The 11,029-nt window shown below is 54.6% G+C and overlaps 1 protein-coding gene across 2 annotated transcripts in view; it reads right to left on the bottom strand.

The window, feature by feature from the left end:
* The window catches only part of Macrod1 (MACRO domain containing 1), a 142,468-nt gene that overhangs the window by 1,966 nt on the left and 129,473 nt on the right, over window positions 1-11,029 (bottom strand). For both annotated transcript variants that reach the window (XM_026781432.1, XM_026781431.1), the window contains exons 4-5: window positions 10,590-10,619; window positions 20-136 (exon numbers count right to left, since the gene is read on the bottom strand). In XM_026781432.1, the coding sequence (XP_026637233.1) occupies window positions 20-136; window positions 10,590-10,619 (147 nt within the window). The remainder of the gene's footprint in view (window positions 1-19; window positions 137-10,589; window positions 10,620-11,029) is intronic.

Genomic DNA, 11,029 nt, shown 5'->3' with positions numbered 1-11,029 from the left:
AAAGTTAAGACACACTCACACTTGGCCGGCAGCCTGTAGCCGCAGGTGATCTTGGCTTTGCCCGTCTCGCAGTTCTGCAGGGTGCGGCACTCATCCGTGAGCAGGGGTCCCGCAGCCCGGTGGATGCAACCGTCCACTGCGGGGAACCGAGAAAAATGAGCAGTTGGGTTCCTCTCATCCCTGACGGATCAGACATGACACCCCAATCCCGAGAAACTCCAAGGCTATCCATTCCTTGGCCCACCCGTCTTTACAATATTCTCCAAGGCTGCTCTTGTTAACTTTTCGCATTTAGGGAAACTGAGGTTCTAAGGAGCAGCAGCCGGCTCTGGAGCGAAAAGGCACAGGGCGACCGGCAGGGGGCGCGCCTGCCTCACTCTCTTGATTGTCTGTCCAGAAAGCGCCCTCCTGAGGTCACCTGTCATCTCAGATCTAAGGATCAGGTGGGATCCTGGAATCCCACCTTTTGACCAGGTCTGCCAAACTTTGGGCCTCATTTAATCCCATCTGAGGAACCGAGGCCACCTAGTTCCAAATTGCAGATCCAGTCCGGGGCCTGAGCCTGGCTTTTCCAGCTCCTTCCCATTGGACCAGGCCTCACAGGTGTCTCCAGACTCTCAAACCCTTGTGAGGCAACTAGTATCCTGCTTAACTGAGGCCAGGCTTAGGCTTGTTTACCCAAGGGAAGCTCTTGGGGCTCTCTGTGACCCAGGGGACCCAGGCCCAGATAAACAACTCTCAATGCTTCGATATCCCAGAGACAGCAAAGGCCCAGAGGCAACTCTTCTACTGACTCAGCCAGGCACCCTATAGCTTTGCCCAGGCACGCTGTGGCAAGTATTGGTTTGCCCCTGCCTGCTATAAATTTTCTCCTGCTTTACCATCATCTCAACTGCAAAATGGGGACAGTGGCCCCTGAGATGGCAGGGCTGATGAAACCCAGGCTTGCCCCCAAGGAGCTCTGCTGCCTGGCGCCTGGCTACACTGGCATCAGGCAAAAAACCATTCTGGCTCCATTTTTACAGATTCCTAACGTGAGACCCTTGCTCCTTCCTGCAGCCCTCCAACTTCTTGGTACAGATCTGGGGACACCAAATGAACACCACCCTCTTCTGCTGCTTTCTCTCGGGGCCCTAAGGGGCCAATTAAACCTAATTTTCAGCTTTCCTCAGAGCTGGCACTGGGTGGTTTTCCTCGGGTTGGGGGAGCCTGGGAGTGGCCAGGACAGTCCTTTCAGCCCCTTGCCCTCCTCTGCAGAGCCCGAGCTGAGAATCCCTGCCCCAGAAGCCTGCGTGGAGCCTGGAGTTCACACGCGATGTCTCTGTTCTGGGTGGGATGCCACAGAGGACCCAGCACAGTGCAGGACAGTGGCAAAGGGAGCTGAGCGGCCTGGGTGATCCTGGCCACATCACTCTGGTCCTAATAGTGCCTGCCTCATAGGATGTTGGAAAAACCAATTTTGGGGGGTAGGGTAGTGCTGGAGATGGAGCCCAGGGCACACAAGCCACTGCTGAGCTACACCTCAGCACTAAGTTAGTTGACCTTTTTTCCTTTTTCCTATTTTTTTTGGGGGGGCGCGGTTCAGAAACAGGGTTTCTCTTTGTAGCCCTAGATGTTCTGGAACTCATCTGTCGACCAGGTTGGCCTCGAACTCAGAGACCCAGCTTCTTCTGCCTCCCAGTGCTGGGGTTAAAGGCGTGCGCCACCACCTTCTGACTCTGTTTCCTCTTTTATCTGTTGTGCTTTGTTTTTTCTTTCCCCCACGTTACAACATGCAGCTGCAGCTGCCCTCAGCTTTGCTAGGTGCTGAGGATGACCTTTAACTCCCGACCTTCCTGCCTCCACTCTGAGGGCTGAGATTAGAGGAGTGGACTGCTACGCCTGGCTCTTCTTGATATTCTTTTTAGAGTTATTTATTTTATTTTATGTGTATAAATGTTTTGCCTACATGCATGTATGTTCACTGTGTTTGCTGAATCCCCCTGGAGCTGGGATTATAGATAGTTATGAGACACCATGTGGATTCTGGGAATTGAACCTGTGTTCTTGACCCCCTGAAGTCAGGCTTTTTTTTTTTTTGAGACAGGGTTTCTATGTAATTGCTCTGGCTGTCCTGGAACTGGCTCTATAGACCAGGCTGGCCTTGAACTCACAGAGACCCACCTTTGTGTGCCACCACACCAATAATTCTTGTTACTTAGTTAAGTTGTGTTGGGCTTGAGCAGAAACAAAGTGACTTAGCCCTTATTATAATATGACAGTGTCAGGCTCACAGCACGCAGGGGGGTCCTCAGAGTCTAGTGAGCACAGGGATGTGTACAGAGAGTACTGCTGGAGCCTATAGGCCCTGCCTGTCAGTTTCACCCTCCTGGCACCCCACTATCTGTTACTTCAGTGTGAAGCCTCCTGCAGGTGACCTTAATTGGCTACAGGTCACTGGAAGCACTGCTTGGGGGCACTGTGTTTTAGCGACTTTACAGCTCCTGCTGGCCTTGGGGGCTCACTTGGGAGTGTGAGGGCATGGGGGTGGGGGGTGGGGGAGGACTGGCACAGGAGCCGCCTACCAGCTTTTAGGGCTTGGACCACATGACTGTGACACTCTGTGAGTGCCTAGGGTAAGGGTTCCCCTAAAGTAAAGATGAGGGACAGACCCTGACCACATCTGTGTTGTTTCCCCTAAACAGACTACCTGGTCCCTCTCACCCACATCTCAGCCTCTTGAAGGCCCACAGCGGTTTGCTCTTCACCTGGGTGGTGATTTGTGCCTTTAATCCCAACACTTGGGAAGCAGAGACCAGTTAGAATAATGATAGAATTCTGTCTCAACAGACAAATATCAACAACAAACACCTAGGCCGATAACTCAGTCCCCAGGTCAGCAGACAGCCTCGGTCTTTCCTGGTCATCCTCCTGTGTCTACTTCCTGCCTACTAGGTCCAAGATGAATATTCCTCCATTGTGATGGAGCTAGTCTGCCTCCCCTCCTCCCACTGGACCTCCTTGCAGTAAGCACCTTGGGGTGCTGAGCCAGTCCCATTGGTTGTCTTGTTGGAGTCTCACCCCCTCCCCCGCTCAGAAGGTGCTACCAACCCCTTCTTAAGGAAGAAACTGAGGCACGAATAGCAAAACCTGACTCAAGTCACACACTGGGCACTGAAGGTTCAGGGGCTCTCCTGCCTTTGCCACCCCCGCCAACCCCCTACCCTTGGTGGGCAGGCCAGCGTTTGCCTGCTTCTTCCAAACACTTTCTGTCTCCACCCCGGCAGTGTGGCACCTATCCTCTCCCTGAATCAACACATCCCCCAGAAGAGTGTCTGCCTTGGGGACCCTCATCTCTCTGGACTGCTCAGCTCACCCACCAAGGCTTTCTTAGGGACACCAGCTGTTTCCTGTCCACTCTGAGCTCTCCTGTTCTAGACCCTCCCTCTGCTGCCCTCTCTAAACTGCACCTCAGCCCCTGCCCCTTCTGTCTAGTCAGGTTCCCAAAGCCCATCCTCTGGGTAACTACAGACAGACCCCTTAACCTAACTTCAGCTTGGGACCTTCAGAAGATACCTCCCTCCCTGTCCCCACACAATTCTCTCCAGCAAGGACGGGGAGCAGAGCAGGGCCTAGGAGCTGTCCCATGCCAAGGGCAGGGGCTGGAGAAGGAAGGCCAGACAGGTCAGGGGCTAAAGCCTGACCAAGGCAGGCTCCAGTGGGTCCACTCCAGAATGGCACAGAGGACTGTTGGCTGCTATTTAGGGTGCTGTAATATTCATGAAGGGGAGATTAGATATTTAAATTTATTCAGCAATAAATGTGTCTCAGTGGGGGAGCATTCCTCATGCTAAACAAACAAGTGAGCAGGGGCTAATTAATTATTTACAGGAACAAGAGGAGCCAGTGGCCTAGGGGACCACTATGCCCCTATGCCCCTGCCAAAGGGTCAGATAGTCCCATTCCCTTCTGCCACTCTGAAGCTGGCCCCTTCATATTCTCTTCCAGGATTTCTCTTTCCAGAAATTGAAACCAAAGATTGCTGATAGATTTGGGCTAGTTATTCAACCTCCCTGAATCTCAGAGCCTAGGTGTCCAAAGACTTGTAGGAACATTGACTCAGGCTAGGGGGTAGCCAAGCAGGTGGGCAACCAAAAGCCAGAGGAGTCAACAACTTTCCAAGGTGTCACAGCTGGAAGTGGAGCAGAAACCAAGATCCCTAGGCTCTGTTGTAAAAGAAGTGGAGGTAAAGGTTCAGAGAGGCGTAAGCCACTTTCTCAGAGTCACAGAGCAAGAGAGGATTCTGGGAGCTCTTACCCCTGCCCTGCCCATCCTGGGCTCCTGTGGACTCCCCATCAGAAGGGAGAAGGGAGAGCCTGGAATGGGGGCCCAGTCACCAGTAGTGACAGTCAATCCAGCCTGAGAGACACAAGCAAGGAGTTTTCCAAAGCCAAGTCCCCCTTTCCTGGCTTTTTCCACTGTGTTTCCAGGATACAGTCTCCTCTCTGTGCCTCAGTTTCCTCAGCTGTCAGCACAGTTCTCATTGCTTGGCCTGGGAGGAGGAGGCACCTTTCTTTGTTAACACACTGTCAGTGTTTGTAGGTAGGTAGCCCAGGTTCCACTGTAGACCTCAAGGGCAGAGGCCTCCTTCCCAAGACAGTACCTTCTGCCTAGATCAGGCTTTTGGGGCAGCAGCTCTAGCCTAGACAGGAGCTGTGGAAGGGTGGAGCCCTCTGTCCAAGAAGGCCCAGGGGACCTATCCTCGTCTGGACATCCAGTCCTGCTTGGGCTCTGGCCTGGGGACAGCTCACAGCAGACACACCTTGGTGCAGCATAGATCCTTTGTGCTGATCATTTTCCACTACCTTCTCAGGAGGAAAGTCTGGCTGAGCAGATGCAGAGCCCAGTCTGCAAGGATTCTAAGGCAGATTCCCGAGCTGCTGACCTTTGGGTTCCTATCCCCAAGAGGACTATGGAGCTCACGGGGGGCCTTGGACTATGGAGCTCACGGGGGGCCTTGAGCCCTTCTCTCCTGGCTTGCCCCCACACTTTCTCCTTCCTTCTGGATAGACCTTGGGGACCGAGACCCTGATGTTGCCCAGTCAGAACTCATAGTGCCTCTGCTGGTCCTGTCTGGTCCTTCATTCTGCAGACAGCCCCACACTAATCTGAGCTCCAGAAGAGGCTTGGTGGGCCCAGGGAAGGACACAGAGTCCAGCCTCCTGAGACTGCATCCTGGAGGTGCCTAGGAGGGTGGGCGCCCTGGGGAGAAGACGGATGGACGACATCACTGCGATGTGATCTGAAATTCATTACGGGGTGAGATCAGCTCCTTAAATGGGGATTTGAAAACATTAGGGCTTCATTATGTACACAACCACGGTGCCTCATTCATCATGCAAAATCACTCGCGTTATTAAAGCTCCGTGGCAGCCGTGTGCAGGGCCTGGTGGCATCTTGCCTGTTGGGGGCAGGGCATGAGAGCAGTGGCCATGTGGCAGGGGCCAGACTTGCTGAAGGACTGATTCCCACACTCTCAGGAATCAGGAAAGGCCAGTTGCGAGGTAGGATAGGGAGCCTCAGTTTCCTCAGCTGCAAAATGGCCTCTTTGGAGATGGTGTCCTTTGGTCTCAGGAGGAGCTTCCAGATAACCTATGAACACCCAGAATGCTTGGCTTCCTAGGGCACTGTCCTCCCAATAATGGTCAGGAAGGAGCAGCTGGTGACCCAGGGCCTCTGCTTGGTTAAGGAAGGACCTGCCACATTCTGCTCACCAAACCTCTGTGGCTCCTGCCAGTCCACAATATGAAAACTTAAACTCTGACAGAGCAAGTCAGGACTCTCTGGGCCCTAGAAAACTACATACTGTGCCCCATAATAAACATGGAATAGGGCTGCCATGGGCCAGTCTTGTGTGTCACAGTGCCAGGGAAGAGACAGCAGCGCTGACGCGAGAAGATGGAACAGGACAGGGGGTGAGAAAGGGTGGGAACATGCCCGTTGGGTGATCCAAAATGTCCCTGGAGCATGGGATACTGTAGGGGAGCCCTGGGTAGTAGAATGTACTGGAAGGGACTAAAGAGGAGAGCTGCAGTTCATAAACCCAGGGCAGGAATGCAGGACTGCAGCCCTGGGGGGCAGAAACTGTGGCTAAGGTGTGTAGGGACCACCCTAACACGGTGATGGTGCGCCTATCTGAGCGAGCCCAAGAGTGCACCCTAGCCGCTTTTGCTGTTCCTCCTGCGACTTCTCAGTGTCGAGGCTGCAGCCCTGCTCCTGCAGACAGCCCCAGGCTCAGCCCCCTGTGTCTACCAAGCTTGGGAGCCCTCAGGCTAGCTGCTGCTTCTGAGTCCTGCAGGTGGCCAAAGAGGGCAGGACCTCGCCCAAGAACACCCAAGGCAGCCCACAGGCTATGAAGGTCACATTATCCACGGAGTCAGGCCACCATTCCTCAGGACAACAGCTTTCCCAGAGGCCGTGGAAGCAATCACAGATAGACAGCAGTGATGGCAGCTAGCAGCTCGGAAAGAATGCAGAGGAAGGCCACTCTGGGGTTGGATGCTTTGAGGCCTTGTTAATCCCTGCAGGGACAAAGGAGAGTGAGAGAAGAGCAAGCGGAGGAAAGAACAGTAGAAAGGATGGTGAACAAGACAGAGGTTAGAAAGGGACAGAGCTCCAAAAAGAGAGAGAGGAGCTACTGAGAAGAAGGTGCCGCCTGAGGGCTAACAGAGGACCCGGCTGCAGTCACAAGTACCAGGCCATGGATGAGAGCGCATCAGGCCATTGACAAGTCTGCACCCAGCATGTGCTGTCCACCTGGTGCCCGCCCCTTAAGTGGTCTGATGGTGTGCATGGGGCAAACAGAGCTTCTGTTGTTGTTGCTTCTTTTGTTTGAGACAGTGTTTCTCTCTATGACAGCCCTAACTGTCCTGGAACTAGCCCCGTAGTCTGGCCTCGAACTCACAGACATCTGCCCATCTCTGCCTCCCGAATGCGGGGATTAAACGCGTGCGCCACCACCACCGCCCGGCAGCAAACAGATCTTGAGTAGTCATTAAGGACAACAGAATACCAAGCACGGCTGAAAACAGTGCTGACATAAGGCGGCCCCTCTAACCCTAGACCAGCAGAGACCATGCTCCGGTAGGAAGTCAGGGCAGGGGAGCAGCAGCAGGGGATGGCTGTAAGGGATACTCCACCATCCTGGCCTCTCTGGCATGTGGTGCTGGGATCTGACTGGACCACGTAGTGCAGGTGACTTGAGAGCTGAAGCATGGACAGATGGGTAGAAGAAGCCCCTGGTCCCTGCAGCTTCTTGTGGAAGGCCCAGCAGGGTGTGGAGGGCGAGGGGCCAGGGCTTTCTCCTCCCTCCTACTCTGTCTTGCCCTCCTGCCTGGAACCTACCTGACCCCAACCATTGGCTCCTAGAGCTGGCCCTTAGGGGCGCTGGCTGACTGAGGGCAGAGATGGCGGCTATGCCGGCAGAGGAGGCGGCCCTGAATTAATCTGTCACTAAGACTTGGCCATGGCAGGCACAGTCATGATTTAGATGAATAATTGAAACGCTCTGATACATTTATTATCCCTTTAGTGCAAAAGTGGCAGAGAAAGACGAGGGGTAATTGAAAAAGAACGCACAAATCTCCCCGAGAAAGCCGGCTCCTCATCGCCAAGCAAACATCTCAGAGCTAATAAACAGTTGGGGCACTTGGGCCTTGTTGATCCCCATCCTGATTTAGGACCCGCCTCCCTCCTTACCATACAATAGGAGAGTGTTTGAGACATTCTTTATTGAGCCAATAACTGGGTTTCCACAGGGCGGTAAGGCAGAGGCCCTGGTCACCAGCTTCTCCAGGAGACTAGCACTGCCCTAGGCATAGGGTCATCTTCCCTGAACTCTCTCCATCCTGCTAGCCTGCTAAAGTCCTCTTCAACCTTCAAGGCCCAAGTCCAGCATCCCTGGCTTGAGAAGCCTACTTCTAAATTGAGTCACTTGATGTCAGAGCAAAGTCCCGAGTACCAGCAGACAATGGGTACCCACAGGTCTACTGTCTGTCCCTCAGCCCTGGGGCAGACACATACACACGTGAAGAGCCTAGTGTCTGCAGAAGCCACAGTGAGTGTCCTGGGCCCTGACCCTCACAGGGAACACATTCTGGTGGCAGAGGGAGTAGAACACAGTAAGGTACAGACATGTTCCCAGGGCCCAGAGCTAGGGACAAAAGTCGTGCGGCAGGATGCTTGGCAGGGTGTCTCCTGGCCCGTGGCTGATCCTGGGTCACCATGAGCAAAGGACAGATGGGGGCAGGTAGAGACCTGAGTCCTTCCAGGAGGAGGAACTTCAGGCCCCCACAGGAGGTTCTAGAGTCTTCCTAGTGTCAGGGCTCATGATGGTGTAACAGATGTGTTGTACTTGAAGGAGAGGGGGCATGTCCAGGTACCTGGCTCAGTCCATTTCAACTTCAGATGCCAGGCCCCACCAGTCCCGCTCCCTCCACAGCCCTGCACCTCCACCTGTTCCAAGCTTATTAGCAGAGTGACAGCCCCTGCTGCAGAGGCTCCATAAATCTCGGATGCATTGTGATGAAAGGCTGTGCTCCAGACCTGTTTCCTTCAGGGTCACTGCCCACCCATCTTCTCATCAGTGGGCCTCCCTGCACCCCTGAGGCTGAAAAGGGAGCCAGAGCACCCCACGGTCTAGGACCGGCACTAGGATGGCACAAGCCATCCCTGTGCTCAGCCTGCTTCTGCAGGCTACCCTCGGGGAGAGCCCCTCCTTCACGGGGAAGGCTGCCCAGACAGACCCACATCCCGTGACTCTAGAGTCAGGGCCAGGGTAGAAGGCTGCTAGCTGAGCCGTAGTCAGGGTGGGCCCCGATGAGGAAATGGCACTCAGCTAAAGGCTTGTGAGAGGGAAGAGAGCAGACACGTGGTATCCTCAGGAAAAGCACTCCTTGTGGAAGGAGCACTCGGTACAGAGGTCCCCAAGGCAAGCATGTACTGGTCCTGTCCAAAGCCCTGCCGTAGGAGTGTGGCTCCTGCATGGCGGGGAAGGCCTAGAGTGTAGAAGGGGGTCTGAGAGGTGGCTGGGGCCATAGCTGCGATTCTGGAGGACGTGAGGGTTGTGAGCAGGACAAGTGTGACGAGCTGACAGGCCCACATGTTTTCCTCATCTTTTACCTTCCCCAGGGGGACTGCCAAAACTCCAGCTTCCCCAAGGCTTCCCACACTCCTGTGGCTTCTCTGGCCTCCTGGCTGGAAGCTGAAGCCTCTCATCAGCCGAGGTTCCTCAATGCCCTCTGTCCTTCATCTTTAGATCTTGACCTGCCTGTTTCCTACCCATCTCTCCTGATCAGTGTAGGCCCTATCTTCCTTCCCAAAATCCCTCTGATGCCCAAGCTAAGCAGGTGTTTCTGGCTGACCTTGATGAGCCTAGGACCCCCCTCCCCACTACCCTGTCATGGCTGGCACTCTCCTATACCCGGAGCTTAGATGGGCAGACATTGAGCCTGATTCCCAAGCAAGATCTGTCGGAGTCCAGTTCACAGTCCTGTCGGCCATAGGTGCTGAATACTGGATGGTGAGCAAATGGGTGCGGGATGGGTGCTGTGGGTGGGACATTGTGGATGGGGCATGGTGTCACCAACCATGGAGGACACTGGTCCTCTCAAAGGGCAGGCTTGGGAAGAGGTCCCCAAAATCCTACCCATGGGCACTCAGTTGCCATCCTGGGAAGCAGTGACCTCCACGGGGACAGCTGGAGGAGAGTCGGGAGGGAGGAAAAGCATCTCCAGCCACAAACAGCCCCCTGCATCCTGGCTGGTCACCGACAGCTCTTAGCGCTGTGCTTATTTATTCCCGACCTTCGCTGCCCCTTTTATTTTTCCCCCTTTTAAAACCTGGCCTGGGCCCCGCCACCGCTGCCGTAAACACGGCCCCCGGGATTTATCCGACGGCGCATTAACCCCTGGCCCCTGGCTCACCAATCATCCTGCCGTTGAGCAGACAGCGGCTGCCCAGCAGCTGGGGCTGAGGTGCTGGTGGGTAGTGGGAGACCGGTCGAGGTGGATGTGGGCCCACCGGGATGCCCCTCTAGAGGCACCTGCTGCACTGGCCTGCGTGCCTGATGGGTAGGTCACCCTGTTCTCTGCAAGAGTGGCTTCAGCGTCATGATGGATGTTACAACGGCACACGGGGGTGTCTTCTGCATCCCCTGTCACCCACCCATTCCCCACCTGGTGTTTCAAAGCTTGCCCTATGCAGGCCTGAGATACCTGAGATACTGCCTGGCAGGGATACCTGGGAGTTTTCAGTGCAGAAATGGGTAATTTGCAGAGATAGTAATTCCACTCTTGAGAATGGAGAAACTGAGGACAATTAGCAAGGAGCTTCCAAAGGCCAAGCTGGTGTCAGGCAGAATGAGACTTTGTCTACCATCCCACAGCCCCCCATTACAAGCCAGGAGGCTTGAGTTCAGATGGTGCCCTCCCCAACAAAATAGCAAGGCCTCCAGCTTTATCAGTGGGCACAGCAGAGTCCTGAAGAATGAAACAGGAGGCACGTCCCCCCACCCCCACCTTGTCCCAGATGCAGAAGGTCTGTGTACTTACCCCCACCACCTCCGAGCAGGGAGTTGTTGGCTGCAAGGCAGAGAGAGACAACAGCAGGTAAGTATGGGAGGGCTTGAGGGAGGAGCTGTTTGGGGCAGAGGGACAATCAGGTAGACTGGGTCCTGAGACTCTGGACATAGGGGTTCCCAGCCCTTTGGGTGAGAGCCAATGATGGGGGTTTGGGGAGTTCCCAAAAGACCTGGGCTTGTAGGGGGACCAGGAAGTGGGGGCACAGGAAGGCCACCAAGGCCTCCTGATGACCCAGAAGTAGCAGTACACAGGGTTAAGGCATGGATCTTCAGGTCAGAGGACAGCTAGCATGAGTCAGTTCTCTCTTTCCAGTGTGGATCCCAGGATCCAGTTCAAGTTGTCAGGCTTAACAGCAAATGCCTTTACTCTTTACTCACTGAGCCATCTTTTTTTTTTTTTTTTTTTTTTTT

The sequence above is a fragment of the Microtus ochrogaster genome, chromosome 8 (genome assembly GCF_000317375.1).
Source record: "Microtus ochrogaster isolate Prairie Vole_2 chromosome 8, MicOch1.0, whole genome shotgun sequence".
NCBI lineage: Eukaryota > Metazoa > Chordata > Mammalia > Rodentia > Cricetidae > Microtus > Microtus ochrogaster.
The sequence above is the reverse complement of the archived record's forward strand: the minus strand, read 5'-3'. Positions and strand labels throughout refer to the sequence as shown.